The following is a 27,832-nucleotide window of genomic DNA, read 5'->3' on the forward strand; positions in this document are numbered from 1 at the left end:
AATAAATGAATCGTTTAGAGCCCAAGAAACGAAAGCATACGGTGGAAAATTCACAGTGGGAGAGGAAGGTTTAAGGTCATGAAAAAATAAACATATCATACCGAAGTCTACAGTTTAACGCTCACATTCAACTGTATTTCAACCATGTACCAGCGGACAGTTACATTTCAAATGCACTGTATTACACTTGGGTCCTGTTATCTTCAAATGTGCATGATTTCTATAAAAAAACCAATATTGACCCCCACCTACCTACCCCCATTCCCCCTCCATCCTCCCTCGAACCTCCTCCACCCTAAATATTGCGAACATTTCAGCGAAATGTGAAACAGATTTATCAAACATACTTCTTAAGTTCAAATTAACATCGGGAACATATGTGTTTTGACAAGGTTTTGACAAGGTATCGAACTGATGTAGACGTAACGCTATCCATTCTGAACTTATTTGGCGGGGTATCACAAAGGTTATAGTTTGCCTATACAAATTGTGAAAGATAATGTGACCTTTCGATCACCTGTGGTACATTTTTGGTGAGGATGTACATGTATATGTAGAAAAGTCTTTGGTCCTTCATATCAAGGTGCACCAATCATCAAGTTCCAAATTATTCGTCTGCTGCTTCCGAGTATTTCATTAAACGTTTTATATCATCAACTCAATTTAACAATGATTTGCACGTGAAAGTACATGTATAATACACCGTGGGAAAGATTGTTGATTTTTCTTTTTAAAAAAAAGAGCTATTTTCGCACGATTTACAAGTGCAATATAATTGTTGGGGTTTTGAATACTGGTTGTAAACATGGCTGAGTTGCATTGTGATTTGAGAGAGGAGCAAAGAGCTTATTGCAATATTCAAAGGGTTATTTGGTAAATGCGCGTCAGAAATAAAAAAATGATCTAGATTTAATTTATGGAGAAAATGCCCTTCCGTATTGTACAAGTCAATGTTCAAGAAGGTAGAACTAATGTTATGTATGATCCGGTCATTTCCCGCTACCTCTTAAAAAGACACAAGCACTGTAAAAACCAGAGTTGATGGAAAAGCAAGATATACCGTGGAGGAGATAAGTGACATATCGGGCCTTAGTGCGTCATATGTGCTTTCCATCTTGAAAGAAAAGTTAAAGTTCAGGAAAGTGTGCGCCCGTTGGATCCAGCATTTGCTTTAGTCTGACCAGAAAAGGGAGCGGGTTGAAAAAGCCTCGGCCTTATTAATTAGGTTCAAAGATCGAGACCCAAGACGCCTGAGAGAAATTGTCACAGGGGATAAAACGTGGCTTTATCTTTTTGAGCCCGACAATTTACTCAGCAGGTGAAAACAGCGATGCATGCAGTAACGTCATAAGAGAGCATTTATTCCGTGGCTTTTAAAGGTTACTTTGTCGTCTCGCGGTATTATCCATGTCCTGCAGTTCTTCCGTCCCCCCCCCCCCCCTCCCCTTGCGAAAACGAGTAATAATAATCAATGCAATAATAACGTTTACCTGATTATTTCGCATCCAATAACTATAAAGCATCCTTAAATTAACTTCGATTTATTGCAAAATTAAATCTAGAGAAAAGAGTATCGACCATACATTCATGGAATGATATTAAGACATTGGGATATTGTGACTGAAGGCAACATAAAACATTGTAAATAAAATTCTAGATTGACATTCGACCGTAATCTTACAATCTTCAAATTTGTTTCTTGGCTCCTGAAAAACAAGTTTATTGAGTTTTCCCCCAGAAGATATTACAGATTTATGACGCGAGATGAGTCGATAGTGTGTGATTAGATGTTACTGAACCGAAAACGGAAAAAAATAAACGCAGAAGAAATCGTAAGTCGTGGTATGAGAACATGTTGTGAATAAAATGATGAATTATGGAGTTTAGATATTGTTTGGTTTGGATGGTTGCTGTAGGGCTGTCAAAGTCTTGGACAAAAGGTTGGTATGAAAGTTTAATTGTGTTTTTTTTTCTTCGATAGGATTTAGGTTTTAAGTTTATAAAACATTTCCTAAAAAATGGATACCGGTATTTTGTGTGTTGTCAAAAAGAAAAATAACGTCTCTATTCTATTCTATTCTATTCTATTCTATTTTCTATTTTCTATTTTCTATTCTATATTCCAGTCTATTATATTCTCTATTCTATTCTATTCTCAATTCTATTTTATTCTATTCAGTATCCGCACCTACCTCTCTCAAAAAAATGGGTAAAATGTAAAAATTGTCAATTGCATGTACGTGTGTCTCACAGCCTTTCTTTGTAATTTCTTAAAATATCAAGCGGATATTCATTGTATAAATACAGGATTTGGTAGTCATGAGTGAAATATGATAATTTTCATACCACAAGATTCATAGAATTATAAGAAGAATATTTATAGAAAAAAACTTGAATTTTCTGTTTATTATATACATTTTTCTCTTTTTCAACATTACGATTTGAAAGACTTCACTTTTAATTTTGTGTATTGGCTTATATTAAAAGAAAGTATCCCACCAAGACACCAGTGAAAATACAGAAAATATGTTTCACTTCAGTGAAAAATATTATTTTTTTTACATTGAAAATATGGAAAATGAAAATACAAATTTTATTTCATCAATTTTTCTCCGTATTTCATTTATATGTATTATATATAATAAATATAGTTTTATATAGTTTTAGTTTTCATTTCTTTCTATAAAAAGCTAAGATAAAATTGAGGGTGTAAACTCAACTGTCTAATTTATGTATATTTACATTAAAAAATAAAATAATATTGTTAAATACAATTTTTACAAACTTGATCCCCTCAAGTGTTCCAAAAGTTCTTTTTTCTTTTATTTATCTTTCTTTCTTTAAGTTTAATATAAAATTTGTCATTCTTGATAAATTTATTTAGAATAGAACTTATTGATGATTTCTTTTTGTAAAAAAATATGTTTATGTCAACAACGTTTGTAGACCCATCTACACTTCTTGCTTTAAATATTTTGTAATAAAATAGAATTACGAGTTATGTTTTAATAGTAACAAATCTATGTCCTGGCAAGCTTGGAAGTTTGATATTAATATACAATAATAAATGTATCGCAAATTTGGGACTAGTAGCTGATGACAGGTGGTCAAAACGAAGTAAATACTCACTCTAACCGTTACAGATTATGTAGTTATGTACATGTTTAGGATTTTAGAGATCGATCAAAACGAAGTTAGCTCTCAAAAGAAAATCTAAAGTAGCGACCTCTACAGATAAGCTATGTATAGGATTTTAGAGTCCGATTGAATCTAATTGGGCCGGTGGCATTTATTTACTAAATAATTTTTTTGACTTGACTTGACTTGCACACTATTATAAAAAAAATCATCTCATTAAAGCCGTTTGTTTACTTTGTCATAGGAAATCTCGGACCCGAAGGATGTGAAGATGGTTGGCACCATTTCAAGGACTTTTGCTACTTGGCTGTGGACGCGCATATTCACTTTGATTCGGCCAAAGCTATATGTTTGCTCAAAGGAAGCACATTGACGTCACTGTGGGGACAAGATGAGATAGCCTTTGTTACACGTCTGCTGCAAAATGCAAGTGTTTGTTTTTCCTTTTTGAATTTTAAGATATTATTTTCCTTTCCTAATAATTTGCGTAAACTTTTCGTTTTAATTAATATTAGTTTAAACATATTTATTGCATATACTGGATGAAATCACAATGTATATAAACAAATAACGCAGATCATTTACTGAATTCCTATCAACAAAAAACTATTAAAGAGAATAAAATAGAAGAAAAATAAAAACTGTTGCACTTGACTAAAATTTTTCGCATGATTTTTACATTACTTTATATAGCATTAATATTTGGCCTGGTGGTGCCTTAAAAATTCACTCTTACAACCAGTGCAGACTAAGATCAACCAGAACATCCGTGGCCGTCTGATCGTCGTCTGCACTGTTTGCCGTGTCCTGTTTGTCGTGTCGCTGATCGTCGTATGCACTATTTGCCGTGTCGTCTGATCGTCGTCTGCACTGTTTGCCGTGCCGTCTGATCGTCGTATGCACTGTTTGCCGTGTCTCTGATCGTCGTATGCACTGTTTGTCGTGTCGTCTGATCGTCGTATGCACTGTTTGCCGTGTCGTCTGATCGTCGTCTGCACTATTTGCCGTGTCGTCTGATCGTCGTCTGCACTGTTTGCCGTGTCGTCTGAACGTCGTCTGCACTATTTGCCGTGTCGTCTGATCGTCGTATGCACTGTTTGCCGTGTCGTCTGATCGTCGTCTGCACTATTTGCCGTGTCGTCTGATCGTCGTATGCACTGTTTGTCGTGTCGTCTGATCGTCGTCTGCACTATTTGCCGTGCTGTCTGATCGTCGTCTGCGCTGTTTGCCGTGTCGTCTGATCGTCGTCTGCACTATTTGCCGTGTCGTCTGATCGTCGTCTGCACTATTTGCCGTGTCGTCTGATCGTCGTCTGCACTATTTGCCGTGTCGTCTGATCGTCGTATGCACTGTTTGCCGTGTCGTCTGATCGTCGTCTGCACTGTTTGCCGTGTCGTCTGATCGTCGTCTGCACTGTTTGCCGTGTCGTCTGAACGTCGTCTGCACTATTTGCCGTGTCGTCTGATCGTCGTATGCACTATTTGTCGTGTCGTCTGATCGTCGTCTGCGCCGTGTCGTCTGATCGTCGTATGCACTATTTGCCGTGTCGTATGATCGTCGTCTGCACTGTTTGCCGTGTCGTCTGATCGTCGTCTGCACTATTTGCCGTGTCGTCTGATCGTCGTATGCACTGTTTGCCGTGTCGTCTGAACGTCGTCTGCACTATTTGCCGTGTCGTCTGATCGTCGTCTGCACTGTTTGCCGTGTCGTCTGATCGTCGTATGCACTGTTTGCCGTGTCGTATGATCGTCGTCTGCACTGTTTGCCGTGTCGTCTGATCGTCGTCTGCACTATTTGCCGTGTCGTCTGATCGTCGTATGCACTGTTTGCCGTGTCGTCTGAACGTCGTATGCACTGTTTGCCGTGTCGTCTGATCGTCGTCTGCACTGTTTACCGTGTCGTCTGATCGTCGTCTGCACTATTTGCCGTGTCGTCTGATCGTCGTCTGCACTGTTTGCCGTGTCGTCTGATCGTCGTATGCACTGTTTGCCGTGTCGTCTGATCGTCGTCTGCACTGTTTACCGTGTCGTCTGATCGTCGTCTGCACTGTTTGCCGTGCCGTCTGATCGTCGTCTGCACTGTTTGCCGTGTCGTCTGATCGTCGTCTGCACTGTTTGCCGTGCTGTCTGATCGTCGTCTGCACTGTTTGCCGTGCTGTCTGATCGTCGTCTGCACTGTTTGCCGTGTCGTCTGATCGTCGTCTGCACTATTTGCTATTCAGTCAGTACATATTTTGATATTTTTCATGATCTTGTTCAGATAAGGTTATTAAAAAAATCTTAGCGTAAAAATATTTAGGAGATGATTTTAATAAGACTATTATCATTATTATTTAACTATTGATAATAACGTAGAAAATTATATAATATGCGCATGAATACATCGCGGTGCATAAAAGCGCTTCCTTCTTCGTTTTTTGCATTTCATAAAACCGATTATTTATATTCACACAAGTGTTGAGAAAGAAATTCGACGCTGTAAAGATTTGCGAACTTCCCTTACGGATAATGAAAAGTAATCAGGCGAACTTCTACACACAATAAATGATGAATTACTTTGCCCAAATGTTAGCGACTGGCATGAGAGTTAAATATTAGATTTGTTCAGTCAATTTACTTAATCTATAGGCTAACCTAATCGATCTTAACACAACTTGTTAGCTTTTCTTCCGAGTCAGCGGAATCTGTAGAATTGTATCTTATTCCCTTGTGGAAAAAAGGCACCATTTTGTAAGGCTCCGATAAAATTGAAGCTGGAACAAGCAGACGTTACGTTTTTAATAAGTACGCCATTTTGCAGGCTGGAACAATTATACATTATACCCCCCTCCTCCTCCTCCCCCCCCCCCCAAAAAAAAAAAAGAGTAAAGAACGTCATTTAGGGTCAATATTTGTCTTATTGTAATAATTTAATATTTCATTTCATTTATTCATTCCAGCTTAATAGATATTGTTCGTAACTAACTTATATAAATATAAAAAAAATATAAATGAGAAAATCAGAAATTTGAATAGATATTTTTCTGTTTATAAAATATTTATCTAGTATACAAAACGCGTCTTTATAGACAATGCCCGTCAGGAAATTTTTAAACATAACCTTTTTTATGGAGTATTATTCTTTGATAAATAAATAAAAATTTTCATAGACTCATAAAAGATTTTTTAAAATTTAAAATGTTATTTCTCTTAAATATGGCAAAATAGCTTTTCATTTCCACGAAACTCTTTAACGAAATAATTTTTCAGTTGAACGAAATAAATATAACTAATTTTCCCGTTGAAACGAATTATTTATTATATTTTATAATTACTTTATACTACTCGTATAACTGATTAAAACGAAACTTTTATGTGATAAATTGAAGATAATGAAAATGATATTTTTTCGAGGGGCGAGAGGTTGAATAGGGGGCGAGAAGTGGGAGAGGGGCGAGAGGTGAGAGAGGAGGCGAAAGGTGGGAGAGGGAGAGATGATAGTATGAAGAAACTCGGGGGTTGACCATTTATTTCAAAAGTATAAAAAACCATCAGAAATTATTTATAACGAAGCTTTTCTATCTTTCAGTTACATGTTATCAGTCCGTACACATGGATTGGTACGGGTGTTGTTAGAAACAAGTGGGTGTGGCTAGACGGATCTGGAAGTCTGGAGACTTTATTTGAAGGTATTTGCTAGAATTATTTACCGGCTTGGTAAAATAATCGTGATATTGCCTGTTTTTGTATGGAATAACTATTATTATTAATAAGATAACGATGATGACCATTATCATCATCTCCATGCTCGTTGTCGTCGTCATCATCATCTTCGTCGTCGTCATCATCATCAATTGTAATGTGAGATCATCATCATCATCATCATCATCATCATCACCATCACCACCATCATCATCATCATCATCATCATCATCATCATCATCAACATCATCATCATCATCATCATCATCATCATCATCATCATCATCATCATCATCATCATCACCATCATCATCATCATCATCATCATCATCATCATCATCACCACCATCATCATCACCACCACCATCATCATCATCATCATCATCACCACGACCATTATTACTATAATCGTTTTCATGTATTAGCGACATACATGTAAAATCAAGTATCATTACATCTACATACCGAATATCAGTTATGAAATATCAACATTTGTTCTTTATTCAGACACTTTCAAGATAAACCTTGGTAATTATTTTCCAATGACAGTTTTAGTTTGTGATGTTAACACGTCAAAATTTTAGATTTAGTTGGTACATGAATATCGAATTAAGAATAAAGGCAACAATTGTTCTTTTTCATGAAAATAGTAAAACCCTTAGATTCGGCACGACTTAAATTGGCTTTGCTCTATTCGGATGGCAAAGGTTAATGACATTCTGTTTCATCAAATTCCGGTTTAAGAAGATTGGTTTACAATTAGCACCATTTCCACTATAAGTATTTCAAATACTGATACAACCCCCCCACCCCAAAAAAAAAAAAAAAAAAAAAAAAAACCAACAAAAAAACAACAACAAACAAACAAAAAAAACAAACAAATACACAAGCACGCACGCACGCGCGCGCGCATGCATAATGGATTTCAATATTCTTATGAAATATTCCTTGGAAAAAAACAACATGTCGATAAAGGTTTAAGTGATTTAGTATGAACAGTTATGTAATGGATAATAAAATTGTGTTCAAGAACATTCTATTATTATGTGCTATATAAATTTACATGTATGTAATTTCGGATCATGGATCTCTCACTTACCAACAATATACATGTACATATAATTGAGCCGCGTCACGACAAAACCAACATAGTGCGTTTGCGACCAGAATGGATCCAGACCAGCCTGCGCATCCGCGCAGTCTGATCAGGATGCATGCTGTTCGCTATCAGTTTCTCTACTTGTAATAGGGTTGGTAAGCGAACAGCATGGATCCTGATCAGACTGTGTGGATGCGCAGGCTGGTCTGGATCCATGCTGGTCGCAAACCCACTATGTTGGTTTTGTTGTGCCGCGGCTCATATAATTATTTCGTGGTTTGTAGTTATGTCTGATACTCAATACCGTCAACGTTTTTATTATGTAACAGACCCTCCATTATAGACCAATTCACTTTAATGCATGGATACGTATACAGTTTATATTGATCAATTGATACGTTATTCCCCTATATTAGTGTATGCATGTCATTTCATAAACCAAATGTACTTCAATATTTATTTGCTTGTTTGTATATTCAACGTTATGCAGCATAGCAACCATTTTTTTCACTGTGATTTTGGCGAAGACAGATTTGTTTCTTTAATATTTGTATTTTAAGTTAATTTGTATTTAACAAGAATCTGGGTGGCGTTTTATCAACAAAGACGATCGTAAGTGCGATCTTATCTTTCTACTGAGCATTCGGTCGTATGCTTCTTTACGACTACCCTGAAGCGGCCGTATAGTGCTACAACGTCAATTAACGACGTCTTTGTTGCGACCAAGAACGAGTGTACGACCAAATCTGAGCGACCGTTGATAACACGGCACCCTGTTGATTAGTTTGAATTTGTCAGGAAAAGCCTGAATTGTTTCCTTTAATGAAGGGTTTTATTGAAATGAATAAATAAATGAAAATTACTGCACATTTTAACGTTTGTAAGATCTTCACCAAATGAAACATTACCTCAAAAACTTGTTTCCAGTCCCGTCATGTCAAAAAAAGTGGAGTCCCTTTAATAAAAAAAGAATATTTTATTTATATGATTTTATCAAATGATTTTATTATAGTATGTTCACAGCGAAAATAGTATTTATTTTTTTTTAATTCAATTCAAATATTGATTTGCAGATTGTGTATCGCATACTGCTCAAATTACCTTCGTATTTTCTTTCTTTCCCACTGTATATTTTGAACCAATATACCTGTCAAAATTCTTTATATTAATACATCAAGATACATTTTTTATGAAAAAAAAAGAAGAAATTTGCTTCATAAATTTATATAAACGTCAAATTATCTTACGAAAATCGAATTTACAGTGTTGCGGTATTGTAAGCAATATTTAGAACTGTACAGGCATTTAATCAATCGAAAAGTGATCGTCCACGATACCGAAAAAGCCAAGACATAGTAGAACTTTTTTTCTTTGGCAAGATGATTGCCTGAATAGATAGATATACGACAAGCTAATTCCCTCGGTTCGAACTCATCAGTCTCAGTTGGTCGGGGAAAAAACAACAACGTCATAGCAACGTCATAGTGACGTCATTCGCACGTGTCGCACCAGTTGATCACTTACATGGACACCCTGATATAAGTATAGATTATAATGATACTGCAGTCATAATCTAACCTTGCTGTTTAAGACAATAGTTACTGCTCTTTGATCTATTTATGAACTGCAGTTCGATAATTGACAATTATGAATAAGCGTTAAATATGCACGCGTAACCGACTTCTTAATTTGATCAAAGCGTCTGCTGACTGGGTTATGTCAATACCCACAGGGAGGGTCAAATATGTCGTCTGCAGACGAACTTATATACGCAATACCAGGGTTATTGCGTTCTTGGTGACCAAAAAAGGAAACAATCTTTCGTCATCTTTTTTACATATATGTATTTGTCTTTGCTCTTTCTTATTTTATTTTTTATATTTCATTCTAATTTTTTTGTCTAAAAAATGCCTCTTGCTATCAAAGAAAACTGTTGTCTGCTTAACTTGGTTTTCCAAAATAAATATATGATATCAATTTTATACTGGCGTAATTACAAGTTATATCGTTTCATCAAATACCGTCTTTGTTAATATTTTACATCAAATTTGCACCATTTTTTTATCTGTTTTGAAATGATTCTAATTGTTAATAACGCATACTGTAGGTATCTAATTTCATTAAAAAATCACAATAAAAAACTTAATTGCTTTTAAAGAAATATCGCATATATTTTTCATAGAACCCCAGTAAGATTTGAAGTAAATGTAAAAACATTCAGTATTATCATTAATATCCTTTGCATCATTTGTTGTTAATAAAATGGCTGTATGATTTTGTCTTTATCGGTTGAATTACAAATTGCATTCACAACAAGTTTTGTGTTTTCATCGTGTTTTGTCGGTAATTTTCAAAAAACGAAAAAAATCTATTTCAAACATATTTTGAATTTATACCATTCCTTTTACGCATTTATGAAAAGGGTGACTCCGTGATTGAGTGGTTTAGGTCAATCACATCGGATCACCTGCCCCTCCCCACCCGCTTTCCGTTTGAATCATTCGAGAACTTTAAAATCTTTCTTGTGAGAAGGTCATCAAATAAGCTAACAGAAGGTTCGTGGCGGAGGTGGTGCTCTGACTCGGGTGGCAACTTCTGCTTGAAATACTGCACAGAAAGACATCCGAGGTCTTCCTGTAACAGTAAAGCTGGAAAGACCAGCCATATGGCATTTACAGTGTCGGTTTGGTTTAAAACCCAACCCAACAAATTTTGTAAAAATATTAAAAATCATAATAATCGAGTTAGAATATTCATTACTTTATTGATTTGCCTTATGATAATAAAAACGTTGTATAATATACTTATAATTAACTATTGATAAAATGCGTTTTTTCCATATTTTCACTGTAAAAATTTATTTTCACTAAAGTGAAACATATTTTCCGTATTTTACTGGTGTTTTGCCGGACTACTTTCTTAATTCAGCAAATACACTAACTTAAAGTAGAAGTCTTACAAATGGTAAGGTTAAAAACGAGAAAAAGTATATAACAAACAGTCAAGTCTTTTTTCTATAAACACTGGATTTATTTTCATCTTGTGATATGAAAATTATTATATTGCGCTTATGCCTTCCGCCACTCCTGAAATATTTATTTTCATACCACTCGATGAAAATAAATCGTGTATTTATAGAATTAAAAAAACAACTTGAATATCGTCTGTCGTGATATAAATGTGTCAGCGCAGCCTATACTCCCTAGAAATCTAGTCAGACACTTTAACCGGGTCCAATTTAGCATTTTCTCACATTTTCATCGTCATTCTTCAAACTTTTTAAATATATAACATATCATGAAATTTATTTTCAGATACGTCATTACCGGAAGTATCTAAAGAAATGTGTGGTTATTTAACAGTTGATGGTTTGTTAAAGTTTATGGACTGTGATTATACAACGCCGGTGTTCATCTGCAAGAAACGTAAGTTTTCTTTTGTTTGCTTCTGTTGTTTTTTTTGTTGTTACAAGATACAAGAAACTTTATTTTAAGTCGGTTAACAAATTACAAGAAACATAAGCTAATAAAGTAATAATTGTTTTTTTGGTGTTTTTTTGTTGGTGGGTGTGTTTTTTGTAGTTGTTGTTTTTTGTGTTTTTTAGGAGGGGGTGGGGGGGTTGTTGAAATTCAGATTGCTAAAAAAAATAAAGAAAGTAATGAAACCGAAACAAAAGTTTAATTCGATCACTCCAAATCAATGCCACAAAGTCTGGAAAATGCAGACTCGGTTTGATCGAGTCTGTTCATGAGAGTGTAAGTACATGTAAATGCAACATCTCTAACGCCCCGTAGCACCGTCTCTAACAGTCTTGAGTTTTCATCAAAATAAAATATTGGACTCAATGACCCCGAAGGAACAGAAAACTATAACAACACTGACAATTTACTTTGAATTTAATAATAATTAGAAAATAATTTTTTTTTGGAAAATTCGTTATTCTTTCTTCAGATTTATTCTCACATTCACTCACTTCAAGTACTGAAAGTTATGTTTTATGTAAAAACAAATTTATAGCAGAGTAATTTATATTATTTTGTATATTTAATAAAGATAGATTCGTTATGAAGGAATGCCACAATCACTGCATTTAAAAGGCAAACATATTTTAACAAACAATAAAAAGCATACACATTTAGGCTTAAAAATAAAATGATTATTTCTTTTTTGATTTAAATAGTTTTGATAATCTGAATGTGTCGTAATCCATTTCGGTCGGTTCTGTAAGAACTGTAAACATCAGAAAAAAACTTGGTGGTTCCAGGCTTTAGATCTGTTTAATGTTGACCTTGACATTTCAAATGATTGATATTTTAGTCCTTTGTCTTATTTTTCAGCTCTCGACATGATTTATGTACCAAGTTCAGTGAACATCACCAAAAGCGGCATAACTCTTCCTGCCAAAGACCCGGATGAAATCATTTTTGAGCGTCTATGGCCGCCATTTTTAGATCGAGTAATTTTGAATATGACGTCATCGAATTACATAGCGACGATAGAAGTTGCGCAAGCAACCGACTGCGCATACCGCTGTTACAATATAGACGAATGTCGAGCTTTTGCAGTCACGTGTAAATCGGCTAAAAGATGTGGCATACGCTACTGCATTCTCCTGGCAGGGCTCGATGTAAGATGAGTAAATACAGAAAAGGCAGACGAAACTTCCGTCCAAAATGTTATCAGAACAATGCACAACCCTCGACCGATCCAATATAATTATTATTGGTTTTGTGCCCTAACTTGGTTTCTTAAAACCGTACAAATTCCTCTATACATAGTTTGTTGCATCATATGCTATCTTTTTCATTCCATCTGAGATTTGTTTTTTTTTTTACTAATGCACATTGTATAAAAAAAATGTTCTCACAATAATGCTGCCCTCACACATAAACCACGACCTTACTGCGACCTGAAAACTAGTAAAATAGCATTTTTCTTTCGAAAATCGTTGGTTTTCTTTCAAATTTCCAAATTTCTCTCGCAGAAAATTTCTCTCGCAGACGGTCCGGGGCTCTGCAGTCTTGTGTTCAGTACGCTTTCTCTATGTCCCCAATACGACCCTTCTACGTCCATGGCGTTTCCACTGCGACTTAATTGCGTCCCCAAGGCGACCCCACGGCGATCATCGGCGACCCAGCTGCGACTGTGCTATGTTCTCTGCGTCCTTACGGCGACTGTACGACGACTATTGCGTTTGTCCGGCGACTGTCCTGCGACTGTACGACGACCCTACTACGTTCTTGCGACCTAACCAGGACTTAGCAAGAACACAGAGTTTCTGCGACTGTTTTGTGCATGTTCAAAATAGTCGCCGACGGTCTGCGACCTTGTGCGTCCTTGGGTTCCTCGCTACGACCTCGCTGAGTCCCTGCTGCGTCTATGGCGACTGTGCTGCGTCCTGGGTCGTAGCAAGGTCGCAGTAAGGACGCAGTAAGGTCGCGAGGTATGTGTGAGGGCAGTATTACAGACATGAAAGAAAACATGGAAAGATTTTATTTTTATCACGAGAAACATTAAACAACAAGACCCTTTAGAATGGTTCAAGCGAAAATGTAAAGAATGAGGGAATCTAAATACTGGTGTTATATCAAGAAACCAAGCGGGTATCAAGCGTACTTTAAATTCTTTATAAGTTTCTTTAACATTTTCCGCTTTTCTTAATAATTCTACCGGCCTAAATGTAAAGATTTCAAGGTTAACATTTAAAGTGTAAGTATAACTAAGTACCTGGAAATGTCAGTTTCAATCATTGAATATTTTAGAGCATACGATAACAGTACAAGTACATTTCACTATTAGAGTTTACGTGATATGATGTCTTTTGAAATTTGATGATACAAAGCCAATTACAAAGTTCATCTGTATAAATTTATACAGATACAAATATGTTTGTTTTATATTACATATACTTCCTTTATAAATACCACATCAAAATTTTAGTATTGAGCTCCAAGAGGGACAAGAAAAATCATTGTAAATATAACTTGAACAATAACAAACACTGCGAGAAAGAATAGATCTAAAACTTCAGCGATGTACTCCCACGTGAGTTCTTTCTTTGGAGAAGATGATGATGCACTTGATGCAGCTGATTGCACACGAGAGGGTGCTGCTGATTGGAAAACGGACTCTGCATCTAACGAAGGACGTGGTTCCTGAGCAGAAGCACTTGATCCAGATTCTGAAGAGGATGGTTTACTTGAAGAGTTACCTGACAAATACCCAGAGGATGGCGCAGAAACCAAACCTGTTGGCCCATTCTTTTCATTAGACTGCTGAAACCCAATTTGTTGCGAATCCGATTCTGGATTGCCTTGAACCTTTAATATAGAACTGACATCATAAAATGCGTTGCTTTGATCCGGCTGTATTTCATTAGTATCCAAGTTTGCATTATGCATTTTGTCTAAGCCCTTAGTGACACTATTACCGATTCCGATGAGCCCAGACCCCTGTTCCGGGTTGAATCTATTTCGTAAATCATTTGTTTCGCTTACCTTTGTAAAATGTAATCCTTGAACGGTCTCTTCACTTGCAAGTGTAATCATGTCGTCATTGTCTATGAGATGACTGTCTTCATAATCAATTTGTGAATGTTTCTTTGTACATTTTATTGAAGAGCACGTGGGCAAGCGATGCCATAAATCTCGCAGACATTGACACCTTATTTTCGGACATTTCGGACATCGCCGCCAGACCTTGCATGTGATAACTTCAAGAATAATATGAAAGTACTGCGGAACTTCTTCCTTACTTGGATTCAGATGCAGTCGGAGTAAAAAGACATTAATAATGCTAAGGAAGACACTAAAGGATAGCATCACAATAACATAAAAACACAGAATAGACATTGGTGAAGAAACCTCAGGCATAAAACTCATCAATGTCTGCAATAGAACAACAAAAGAAAGAAAACACGTGATTCCAAAACCGACCCTAGACCCGGAAGCAGCTGGTAACAAAAACAGAAAACCTGTCAATAAACTTAGAAGCAGAACCGGAAGTACTATTACCAGCGCTAGAAATAACGGTTTTCTTTTTATTGTTATTTTGAAATCTACGTAGAATCGGGTATTGTTAGGACCAATATATGTTTCTGTCGATGTGGAATCAACGCCCCATGTTGAGCTCTTCTCCATGTTTGCTGTATTCCATTCATTTGTTAAAGGCTCTAGTCTCAATTCATCGATACCTCGGTTCCATGGCGTTATTGTGAGCGTGCAAGATTGCTTATCAAATGGGTAATACGTCATATCCGGTGTACACGCAGCATTTATGATCATGCGTGGATACCATTTACAATATCCGGAACTGTGAAGGAAACAAAAAATAAAGTAAAACCGATGAATTATCTTTAAGTTAGCAGAGGGGAATCATTGTTAAAAGTCATTGCCACATGGTTTACATTCTTTCAGGAATATTTATAAAATTATGTCCTTCACTGGTTCTTTGAAAGACTTTTTATATGGCATAAGGAAAAGGAATCAATAAGTGTTGACAGAATGCATTCTGCTATTGTTCTTTTAAAGCTTGAAAAAACAATCATTTAAAAAAACAACATTGACAATCTTATTTTCATGTTGTCACAAATACGCCGGAATTTTCTAAATGACAGAAAATCACACAGAAAAGTTGAAAATGACCATTTAAATTTATATTAGGTAATTTCACTGTGTATGGGTGGCCACGTGGTATAAAATACCTAAATAAATACATTTATAAAATTTCACAGCTGCACAATTTATTTCTCACCTGACATTGTATCGAATTTTATACGTTTCGTCCCCAATTCTTTCAATTGAGTCCACGGAGCTCATAAGTACGAGATTTGGTGACCAAATCTGATCATACCCAACAAATATTGTCTCCTGGGATCCCATGAATGTTGTCCCAGTTAGTGTTTTTACTTCATCAAGCCACTCCATCTTCATGCTAGCCACTAACTGTATCACTCCGCTCACCGCGTCATAGTCCATTATGGCGAATAGGCTCAAACCTGAAACCAGACAAATTTCTTTTTTTTTCTTTTTCTTTTGGATTATAAATTACATCGGCAATTTAAAGGTCATATATAGTGACCTTCTAGCTTTACTGGTTTTGGAAGAGTCTATCCGTGCTTTATTTTTGTCGGGAGCAAGTACCGGAGTAGAACTATTATTCTTCCGGAAGTTTGCTAGAGTCCTTCCTCTCATGAAGAAAATTTATAGCTGCCTGTGTGATTCGGACCTTTATTAATGAGAGGCACGAAAGTGATCAGACAAATTTCAATAGATATAATAATCCCATAAAGAATTTCATAAACACGTTGATTTTAATAAGGAATTGTGTTGGGCCGGTTGTTTGATTCATGGGAATATTATTGGACATGAATGTTTGAATCTTAGGACAAAATCAAATTAATCTATTGAAGTTCGATTGCGACAGAAGCTTAGAGTTTAAACTATCTTAATCATTGTCAGCACAATTTTTGGGCTTATCAGTATCGGTATTGTATGAGGAAACGTTGCTAAGACCATAGACGTACTCGAATTTATGACACCTGAGTGGTGTGGCAGACACCTTAACCATTATACCACGGGTCCTCATTTTCCTTGATTAGTTTTATTAATGAGTATTTCTTCAACCAACATTATTTCTTGAAAAGTAGAGTGTGTCGTTTTATATTATTTATGCATACACAGTTTGCCCTCTGCAAACCGACCCTCTGTAGAACATTTACCTCTTTTTAAAGACTTCTCTTAAGAAATACCGGTCAGAAACGACCAAAATCTTTTTCTCCGAAAGGGTTGTGCTGGCTTTTGAAAAGAATGCACTGTACAATAATTACGTATATTTTTATTTCAAATAAAATATACATGTACTGACAAAACAAATTAAAGCTTGTTTCGAGGCAATTTATATGCAAAATTAATTATTATTAATAGGCTTTATCAATAAATAAAACACAATAAAACTCACCCATATAAACCGTAACTGGTCCCGTGGACAGGTCCTTGGGCATAACATCTGTTCCGCCAACGTTTCCATTGCCTAACTGTAAATGGAAAATTAAAACAAAGCGACCTCTCATTTCGTTGTTGTCATGAATTTTGAGAATTCTTAAAGTTAAAATATATAAGTGCGGCATGCAATGAACGCATCCATCCATACAAATACTGCGTCGCATATTTGCGTCTGTGACCTTTTCAATGCGTTAACACTTTGATTTTGATTAAATGTTTTCATGTAAGAATGCCATCAGGCATTTGGTTTAACTCCCGTCGACTTACAGAAAGTCGGCGGTTCAGTCAGTGAAGTTCCAAGATCGGAACTAACCATATAAGGAAGGGAGTTAATGTAGAACCTTGCGAAACCCCCGCTTAAAACAATTTTGGCTGAAAACAAAGGTCTTCTCCCACATGTGAACCAAGAAACGTCTACACTTCAATGTTTAATCATAAGCTTATGGTGGAATAAAAACCGGTCTCTAAGACCTTGGATTTTGAATTGGAACTATGTCGCAGTCGTGGCCATGGTTCATCATACATTATGTACAAACAGCAATACATTCTGGTTAGTTCAAAAGGCGAAATCGATTGAAATTTGATAGTTAATTACTGAAAGAAGTTATGGAAGTAATTGTAATGTAAGTAAAGGGATTTTAAAGGGAGATAATCATACAAAAAGTAAAAATCTTACCTGATAAGCCGATAGAAGGGTTTCAAAGTCGGCTTTTACATCATTATACGGTACTACACTGGAACATTCGCTGAATAACATTAACAAAACGTAAATCGTCCATTTGCTTGTAATAATATATCTTAAATTCATTTTTTGTTTTAACAAACAAAACCGGTACGGAATTGAATCTAGCTTTCAAAATAGTTTTTATACGTATCTAAATTCTAACAGACAATTCGTTATTAAACATTTAGTACATCGCAGAAGTGTTGTATATGTCAATACAATGTCATATCACTAATAAATATCATAACAAAGACCTGACCGTAATTCAAAATTAATAGGTAACAGTGTCATTAATTACCAATAGCTACTTTAAATATTATCTTTTTATCTAATGTTATCAATCATCAGACGGCTTGGCTTATCTGTCACAGTAGTTTGTTTAGATCAAAAATTGGAACGGATTGCTTGATTGCAATTGACGTAAAAACATTGATTTTTGGCAAAACATAAATCGAATAGGCCACAGACGCAGGATATGCACCGCGCTTTTTAATCTTTTTGTTGTCATTATTCTCGTTCAAAAAGCGTGCTTAATTTGTTTTTTATAATAATTTTTTACCTATATCTTACAAGACTTTGAAAAAAATGCACAGAAATAACTGCTTCTTTGTTTTAAAACTGACGACATGATTGTATAATTGTACGCAAAAAATGGAAACTAAAAGATCTATTAAAAATGCAAAGTCACTGGTTTTATTAGAAGCCAGTGTGGCTTTTTTGTAATGATTTGAAAAACAACAAAATTTGGTTCGAACATCCTGGTAATAGTGTTACAGCGTTAGTTATGATGTACCACGTGACACATTCATTTGCACTTCTACCTTTTACTAGCAAACACTAAAATGCTTCATTGTTTTAATGCATTGATAAAAATCATAACCGATGTATCTTAACAGAACAAATTAGTATCTGACGGTATAATAAAAATATATGTATACCGAAAAATTAAACTTTGACCGGTTTCTAAACTAGGAAAATATATAAAATTAGGATTATGTATTTTAAGATAACCCGCTTTGATAGTCAGAAGTCCAGAAGTCGAACAAACAATATGTACAAGACCAGACATATGCGTTCTCATTCCCGGGTACAGGGTACATTTTTAACCGCGTGGACCAGTCGCTTTCCGCAACAATCATCCTAACTTTATTTCCACCGCGTTTCAATTGGTGCAAATTCATTATAAATTAAATTAACACCGACCGTGACCCGTATGAACAATACAGCTCATTAAAATAATATTAACGTATCATTTAACACAACAATCAACGTTTTGTTTTAATACCAGTTCGATAACACTGATATAAAGTACTAAAGTTGACGATCAAATAGGGTTTTGTCTGCAAACATTTTTTTATATTATCTTCGGATCAAAACATTTTGCAGGACAAAAGGCAATCACATCTTTTTGATGCATACAGCGGGACTAAATTTTAAATACCTTTTTTTATTTGGAATAGTTTTGGAGATTTATCATAAAACGTTTTACTTCATGATTTCGGTCAATAATCTTACAAGTAATTTACGTCAACAAAGTGGGCGGGCTAATATATAGTTTCTTAATTATATCATCGCTTATGGAGAGTAGGCATAATTACCTGTAATTTAAACGACTTTCTGATATTAAAACATGGAGAAACAACTTGTTATTCTTTTAATTTTTGGAATAAATTCGTTGATACAGACGACACAGTGTTCATCATGGACTGAAGTGAAGGCGGAGTATGAAAAACTTTACAATGCCTATTCGATGAATCAGTTCGAATCTTACGTAAATACGATCCCTTCGAACGATTTTACACAACCGCTAGATATTAGACTGGAATTCGAAATGAACTCTCTTGCCGAATATGACGCAGTGAATGGTGCGTTAGATGTGATCGGGAGCCTATCAATGACCTGGACAGACAGCATCGGCGCACTGGGCAGTGTGACCTTTGATACGGGAAAGATCAATGAAGTAATGGTTCATTATAAGACAGTTTGGACTCCAGTCATTGTGCTGATAAATTCGGCTGATTCCATACAACGAGTCGGGGACGAAACATACAAAGTAAGATTGAATCTCGGAACTGGTGAAGCGAACTGGAAACCTCGAATTATAATCAAAGGTTCCTGTTCTCCGGACGTGACGTACTTCCCCTTTGATCAACAGTCGTGCACATTCACTTTTCAGCCTTGGTATCTAACGAAAACGAGGCTAAAATTGTCGGTCGCTTCAAATGAATGGAAAATGGACAGGTACGACAAAAGCGGCGTTTGGGACATCGAATCGACCGATTCAAGTACTTATATTTCAGGTGACTATTATTTTGCTAACTTTACTGTAACATTCAATCGGGAACCAACGTACTTTACAGTCAACTTAGTTTTGCCTATTTTGTGCTTATCTATGTTAAGCGGATGTGTATTTCTTCTTCCTGCAGCATCAGGTGAACGTATAGGGTTTGTCATAACCTGCTTTCTGTCGTTTATTGTCCTTTTGCAGACGACAATGACGTATTTACCACAAGCGTCTTCGCCGATGTCTCTTTTGTGCTATTACGTCATAGTTATGATGCTTTTTAGCGCCATATTAACCTTAATTACTGCCATTCTTCTGAGGGTCTACCACAAGCCAAAAGGCGAGGATGTTCCGAGATGGCTTATACATGTTTTAGAGATTATCAAATGTATTAAATGTCGGCGCGTTTGTGGAAAAAAGGCAAATTCAGTAGAAGATGGTTCTTTCTTTCCCGGCAAATCCTCAAAGAAAGGCGGATCGTTAAACCAAATGCCAAAACGGACAGTCTTTAATGCAGATCGACTGTCATCAGTAACCGGATATAGCTCTCCGAAATCACTAGAACAAATGAAAGTAAAAAGTGTTACGAGTGCGGACTCTTTCGCGTCATCAAGCATGGCTAGCGTGGCAGATGACGTAGATAATGTTAAATCTGCAAGTAAATCAAGGAGCAATCGCGAAAAAGTAAAAGTAATTGCTTCTGGACTTGAAGTGGCGACGGAATCGTCAGAATACTATGAGGAAGATGATGAAAGTACCATAGAAGAAATTGACTGGGAATTGATTGGCCATCTTTTGGATACTTTCTTTTTACTCGCGTTTATCGGAGTACAGGTTGGATTCAGCATTATATTTTTGGTGCCTATTGGTACTCGAGCGTAAACAAAATACAACGAAGACCTACAATTATATTGTATAACTGAAATCATGTATTATGAGGTTATTTTACATTCTTAAGTACAATATTGATTTTTATTGGACGAGTACATACCTTTCAAAACTATACTGGACGGGGCGCTAGCCGAATCCGATATAGGTTTTGCAGCTGTGTACGAGTCCAATAAAATCAGTATTGTTCTTAAACATGTTTAGTGACATCTTTATTTCACACCACCATTTTGTAATTTTGAGAGAACTTTGTTATTTCAATTACAATAAGGATTTGATATGGGCAGTGAAAACGATCTAGATGGTGTGCGATATGGATATGATATGAATCTTTTGGATTCTGGAAATGAAAATGAGGCTATATTGGGTGTAATATGCATTTGATATGTACCTTTTGGACTCTGGAAATAAAAACGAGGCTATAAGGGATGTGATATGCATTTAATATGGACATTTTGGACTCTGGAAATGAAAACGAAGCTGAATTGATTAGATAAGATCCAATAATGATTTCTTTTGAAACATCCCGTGATGCAAATGCTGAAAGTGTACTGGGTGTGGAATAAACAGTATTCAATCCCTGATATGAAATAGCCTTATCTGATATGCGAAAAAACATCGAGCTAAACAAATCTAAAAATGATTTTAAAAACGTTAAAGTTTACTTATTGAAAAAAGATTGAATTCTATATTAACGAGAAAAATAACTGATTGTACGGGCTGATAGTGAAGTCAAATATTTCAGTTTATCATAATTATGTTGATAGTATGGAAGTTTGAGTTATTTTTGTTTTATTACATGTACATTTAATTTTACCTACCTAAGATGTACTTCATTTTAACCACAATGAAAAAGTTACCATTATCCTCTATCTGTACAAGATTACATAGGTTTGGAATGTGTTTACTTTGCAATAAAACTTTTATTCATTCAGAAATAATAGCACATGAGCACTTCATTCCCGTATAATTATATCAACCCCCTATTTCTTTACGTTAGGGTACGAAGGAGGTCGGGGATATCGTGCCTATTTTAGTGATCTGTCGCGGTTTTTGTTTCAGTAGAACACGACGCTCAAATGGAAAGAAACGCTCACTTTATATTGTTTGGTAAACATCCATTTATAGATTGGAAAACAATGTCTTTAATATGCAATAATAAAATCATTTATTGATTTTTTTTCTTCTCTAAATTTGAATGTATATTTTTGTTACATTTTAATATTTTTTAATAATATTCCATACATTTTGATTTTCAAAAATATTTCTGTTAAACATATACTATGCTCAAATTTGATAATAAGAAAATCTTGATAGTTGCTACACAGTTTCTTTGTGAATATAAAATAAACATGTTTTGACTTCATATAAGGTAGATATTTATGTTTAAAACTCTAAACACTATAGGTGGTCACAATATGAATACATAGTGTCATTTTTAAGAAAAGACCAACTTAGACCTGTTAGACCTGTAATAGGGAACGCAGCTTCCCATACATAGTTTATTCATTTTTATTCATATGAGACATTTCCAGTAAGAATTTCATAGATTTCAATAAATTTATGTTATTAAAATATTTTACTCAAGATTGAGCACAGTTTATCTTTAATGGTTTTTATTCACGTCTAGTTTGACAATTACATCTTAGTCAGTTTTGTTTTAGATGTTCAGTTGTGTCAGATGACTTATTATTTGATGCATGTTTCTTTTGTTTAGACTTATAGACATCTTTATACATCTGTATAAATGCATGCTTTATACAATCTTATGAAGCCGAACTTTTATCAAAAACAAATGTGTTTTGTTAATTGTCATCAAAAATAAAAAAATGTATTGCTTGTTATATACACCACATATACCATGAGGGGAATATATCATACGAGTGAGAAATAAACAAAATAAAAATCCATTTTAACTTGTCATACCTGTAACATGTATTGTTTTGTTTTCGTCTTTCACCTGTTTATTAAGCCGTTTAGTTTTTTTGATTCTCTCGATTCCTTTATTTATGCTTTAATATAAATGTAATAGTACTTGTACCTAGGGAAGGACCATAGATAATGTTGATATAAATCTTGGTCCAACCCTTTGGCATCTACATTTTATTTATTCTTAAGATCATGATGTTAAATTGTGATAATTTATCATGTACAAATAAACAATAAAATATTATTAAAATTAAAAAAAGCTATTGGTACAATACTAATTGATCACCAAAATAGAAGACATTATTTGGGCGAAGTCCGTCTGAGAACAGTTTGGTTTCTTGTAAAATATACAGAGAAGAACTACATATGTATTTAAATATGGATGTCTATTGGCCATTAGCTAAAATCAATGGCCATTCTAAAATTAGAAGAAAAAAATTGAAAGTACGAATGGCGTCTTCGATAGAATGAGAATTTACATTCAGAATTACTGTCATTATAAAAAAGCGCTGAGCTATTATTCTTCATGTATTCAAAAGTCCGAAATGAGTTATGAAAAAGTATCTCTTTAAAAGATACTTCTTTCAATAATAATTATAAATACTGGCATTTGAATAAATTTTTAATGCATATTAATCGTGTTTTACAGAAACATGATAATTCTTTTATACAAATTTAATGAAAAAAAGAAAAAAATGTAAACTCAAGACTTTTCAGAAAGATATATAAGAGCTTTTTTTTTATTTCATATCCAATTTTATTCCATTACTTCACTTGTATACAGTGACAATTCAAGTCATCTGTACAAATTAGCCTGCTTATCAATATTAATAAGAAACTGTCATATTTTTACAGTATTCCCTTTGCAAAAAAGTGCGGACAACTCTTTATAAGAAAGGGAATCATTTTCATGTGATACGCTTGAGTGTTCGCAAGTTCACTTTCTTTCAAACATGTCCTCGATGCTTGTATGTGGTCGCACGATCAAAAATCTTTAACAAAATGGCAACATCCTTAGAAGTGTATTGTTTCAAAATTGCAATGTTCTTGACAGAAACTAATTCCTAAAAAGGTCCAGTTGCATGAATTTTGGGTCAATGATCACTATTACTAAAGTAAGGGAAAGGTCGTAATCAAATAAACGTATAGGGTGAAAAGTACGAACACTCTTTTTATGAAATCGGAACCACAACTTTGCGTTTCAATCTTATCCACCACAGTCTGCATGATAATCATTGTCAATTCTTTTATATACTTTTTTTGCAATGTGATATTTCCATAGAAACGGAAGTAGCAGTTCGCACATGCGCAGTCTGCGTCCGACAAAAAGCAAAGAAAACGAAAGAATAAATTTTATCAGTAGATCTACTCAACAACTACATTAACAATTAAATGATTAACATTAGGTTTAGAATAGTTTCTTTTGATAAACACGGGGGAGGAAGTGTTACACGAAGGATGGAGTTCTTATGATAACTTGTTTGGAGTTCTTATGATAACTGTCACGGAGTTCCTGGAAAACGTTACGGATTTCTGTGGAAAACTTTTCTATATACTTGGAGAAATCGCGTAAAAAATGGTTATTTTTAAATTTAAATGGGGAGTTTGAGGTGCAAAATTAAACTTTGACAATGAAGCTTGCCCTACATATTGTATTTTGTTTCAGAAAAAATCTTTTAGTCCATATTTTGTCGCCTTTTAAAAAAAAATCTGGTAGTCTTGAGAGAAATAACCGAATTACTTGCTAATTCGTACATATTGACCTTTTCATTTGTGATCTTCTTCGTTGCTATACTTTATTACCTAATTATAATGGAGAGTTGCAAAAATAAAGCCCGGGCTAATAAATTTATACCCGATTTTTCAAATGTTACGGAGTTCTTGCGATAACTCAAAATATGTCCTGGAGTTCTTATGATAACTTTTGTTACTGCCAGTGTGTTTTTGTGCTTAATCACGGCACGTTTAAGCGTATTTTATTAGTCAATAAGTGTTTAAATCATAACGAAGCATAGTACGCTTATCATTTGCACAAAAATTTGGTTATATAACGTTGGTTTTAATCGTGTTTTCAGTTCAAGAGATATTTTTCTTACCTCCGTTTCTTGTGTTTTCGCACAAATTTAATTAGGAACTAAAACACGATCAAAACCATCGTTATATAACCAAATTTTTGTGCAAATGATAAGCGTACTATGCTTCATAATGATTTACACACTTATTGACTAATAAAATACGCTTAAACGTGCCGTAATTAAGCACAAGAAACACACTGGCAGTAACAAAAGTTATCATAAGAACTCCAGGACATATTTTGAGTTATCACAAGAACTCCGTAACATTTGAAAAATCGGGTATACATTTATTAGCCCGTGCTTTATGTTTGCAACTCTCCACTATAATTAGTTGATTATGTATAGCAACGAAGAAGATCACAAATGAAAAGATCAATATGTACGAATTAGCAAGTAATTTGGAAATTTTTCTCAAAACTACCAGGTTTTTTTTTAAAAAAAAGGCGACGAAATATGGACTAAAAGATTTTTTCTGAAACATAATACAATATGTAGGGCAAGCTTAATTATCAAAGTTTAATTTAGCACCTCAAACTCCCCATTTAAAGTTAAAAATAACCATTTTTACGCGATTTCTCCAAGTATATAGAAAAGTTTTCCACAGAAATCCGTAACGTTTTCCAGGAACTCCGTGACAGTTATCATAAGAACTCAAAACAAGTTATCATAAGAACTCCATCCTTCGAGTAACACTTCCTCCCCCGTGATAAATAACCATAGTAATACTCGAAATGACAAAACTATCTTATACATGTATACGATATGACGCCGACGTTATCGGAATCGTTCCGGTTTTAACCAAAATTGGCAATTTAAGCGGCGTCACCTCGTGAAGACAAATGACACCGAATTGCACTGTGTATGTGTAAGGAGCTGAAACAGTTCTCACCAAGTGTTTCCAGTAAAAACCTAAAACATAAAGTAAAACTTACTGGTGACAATGAAAGAAAGACGGCTTCAACACAATAGCGAATGAACCAAGACTTCTGCAAAAGTTGTGGTCAGTATTAACACGACATCACATTTTGATGATGTCAAACACAATATGTAAAAGACAATAGAATAGATGCAAGTTTATAGTTATGCACAAAATCAATGACCAAATAAGCATAATACGAGTAGCAATGAAAAAAGCAATACAGTATAAAGCAAAAAGCAAATTCCGTGTCATTAAGCAAGGTAGAAGCTTAATAATTGAGTGATTTAAGTTTCAATTTCGCCAAGCAAAATGGAATAAATGCAGTAATTCTGTTCCATAGTTTTAAAAATGTGTAATTTTGATCTACTTATTATTAAGTTTATAGCAATTAATTAAATCTTTTTTTAATTGGAACATTTCGTGCCCGACATTTTACACATTCTTTTCAAAGCATTGCTTAAAAGTCGTAAATCAGTATTGCCGACGGATTAACATCGACACCGTTTTAAACCCAATACACCTGTGATGTGTCTATGTATTTCATCGATGGGCCATATAAAATGATTAATAAAGATAAAAAATATTCTAAAGGAACTGCGATTAGGTTATCACGCATCTTTTTGATCTACAAACTTGTTATTGGCATTGTTGAAAAGACAAATTACTCGACACATTCTTACAGTATCAAAATGTATCACACATTTAAATAATAATGTTTAATGTAAGACAATTGATCCACATTTTATTTTGTTTTATACCAAAGTGATAATAAGCAATGGCTAAAATTCTGTATTTAAATTCTCTTGTAAGAACTGACGGAATGTGCAATTTTCTAGTGATTTTAACTTTCTTAAACATTTTCATATCACCAGCTTTTTGCCAGACCTATGACGACGCAAAGGCCGTGCAGGAGACTTTGCTGAACTTCTATTCAAACAATAACACACAGCTGACGAGTATCATACCGGTCGAGGACCAGTCTACCGCGTTGAGCGTTATACTCACAATGCACCTATACTCAGTAGACGGGTTCAACGCAGTAACGGGACTGGTTGAGATATCCGGAAGTCTGTATCTCGAATGGAAGGACGAGACTAGGGCGGCTTCCATTGGGAACTATGTCTTTCCATTCAGTCCAGAAGGTCAGTACCAATTTTTTGATGATAACTATTCAATCATTTTTGTATATGTTTATTTTCTTGTTTGCACTGTTATTGTTTAAGTGCATGGATGCATACAATAATATATAATAACTCTGTAATTGGAAAGAAACCGACAAACACCACTTTGGATTGTTCTCGTCTTTTTTCTGCCAGCGACAACATTTCAATCATTCCAAAACACCACTGGGATAAAAAACAAATATAAATTGTTCCGCCTAAATTTTGACCTATAACAGGTTTAAGTAAATCAAGTATTTCGTGCAAAAGAACAGTAACTTATTAATTCATATCATTAAAAATTTTAAACATAGAAAAACAAAGTCTGAAAAAATAGTTTACTAACTCAAATCAACTTCTGATGAAGAACATGAAATAATTTTACAACAAACCATTGGTTTTATATGTTCAAACTAGCCAATATGATTGGAATAAGTACATTTGTATACTGTTTTTATGTTAAAATTCCGGAAATAATTTTTTCATGTTATAATTTGTGAACAATATAAATAAATGTGAAAATAAATGGAAGGTCAAATAAATTTTCTAGTCTGGAACTGACACACTTAAAGTCTTATAATTTTCTTTTATTATTAGGTTACTCCGTTCGTCTGCCGCAGGAATCGGTTTTTCGTCCATCAATCCGCTTAACAAATGCTGTTGATTCGGTCAAGCACATTGGCGATCCTGCATACAAAATACGTTACCATGTATACGACGGGAGAATGATGTGGCAGCCGAAAGTGATCATGAAAGCAGCTTGCAAACCGGTATGTTGAATATTATCCATTGACCGCCAAAAATGCAGCTTTGTATATACTGCATGGGGCTATACAACATCAGAAATCATTCTCGACAGTGCACAGTCTGAATGGTACCTTTGCGATTACAAAACCCCAATGCTGGTGTGGGGCCTAATTGAAACAACGGTTGA

The 27,832-nt window shown here is 34.8% G+C and overlaps 4 protein-coding genes across 4 annotated transcripts; 3 read left to right on the plus strand and 1 right to left on the minus strand.

Annotated features, from left to right (window-relative positions):
- The first annotated feature begins 1,564 nt into the window (after window positions 1-1,564).
- On the plus strand, window positions 1,565-12,768 carry LOC132733659 (C-type lectin 9a-like). The gene is made up of 5 exons (XM_060720320.1): window positions 1,565-1,940; window positions 3,383-3,564; window positions 6,706-6,805; window positions 11,232-11,342; window positions 12,255-12,768. The coding sequence occupies exons 1-5, from the start codon at window positions 1,877-1,879 to the stop codon at window positions 12,551-12,553; spliced, it is 756 nt and encodes a 251-aa protein (XP_060576303.1). The 5' UTR covers window positions 1,565-1,876; the 3' UTR covers window positions 12,554-12,768.
- A 583-nt stretch (window positions 12,769-13,351) lies between these two features.
- Window positions 13,352-17,927, minus strand: LOC132733658 (acetylcholine receptor subunit alpha-like). Its single transcript, XM_060720319.1, has 4 exons — window positions 17,596-17,927; window positions 16,876-16,951; window positions 15,670-15,913; window positions 13,352-15,228 (listed from the first exon to the last, which is right to left on the minus strand). Exons 1-4 carry the CDS (start codon window positions 17,725-17,727, stop codon window positions 13,854-13,856), a joined length of 1,827 nt encoding a protein of 608 aa, XP_060576302.1. The 5' UTR covers window positions 17,728-17,927; the 3' UTR covers window positions 13,352-13,853.
- A 1,346-nt stretch (window positions 17,928-19,273) lies between these two features.
- On the plus strand, window positions 19,274-20,809 carry LOC132733655 (neuronal acetylcholine receptor subunit alpha-3-like). Its single transcript, XM_060720314.1, has one exon. The coding sequence runs from the start codon at window positions 19,274-19,276 to the stop codon at window positions 20,807-20,809; it is 1,536 nt and encodes a 511-aa protein (XP_060576297.1).
- Window positions 20,810-26,445: 5,636 nt separating this feature from the next.
- Window positions 26,446-27,683, plus strand: LOC132733662 (uncharacterized). The gene is made up of 2 exons (XM_060720323.1): window positions 26,446-26,880; window positions 27,496-27,683. The coding sequence occupies exons 1-2, from the start codon at window positions 26,514-26,516 to the stop codon at window positions 27,675-27,677; spliced, it is 549 nt and encodes a 182-aa protein (XP_060576306.1). The 5' UTR covers window positions 26,446-26,513; the 3' UTR covers window positions 27,678-27,683.
- Window positions 27,684-27,832: the final 149 nt, after the last annotated feature.

This window comes from Ruditapes philippinarum, unplaced genomic scaffold (genome assembly GCF_026571515.1).
Source record: "Ruditapes philippinarum isolate M1 unplaced genomic scaffold, ASM2657151v2 ctg2183_1_1_1_1, whole genome shotgun sequence".
Classification (NCBI taxonomy): domain Eukaryota; kingdom Metazoa; phylum Mollusca; class Bivalvia; order Venerida; family Veneridae; genus Ruditapes; species Ruditapes philippinarum.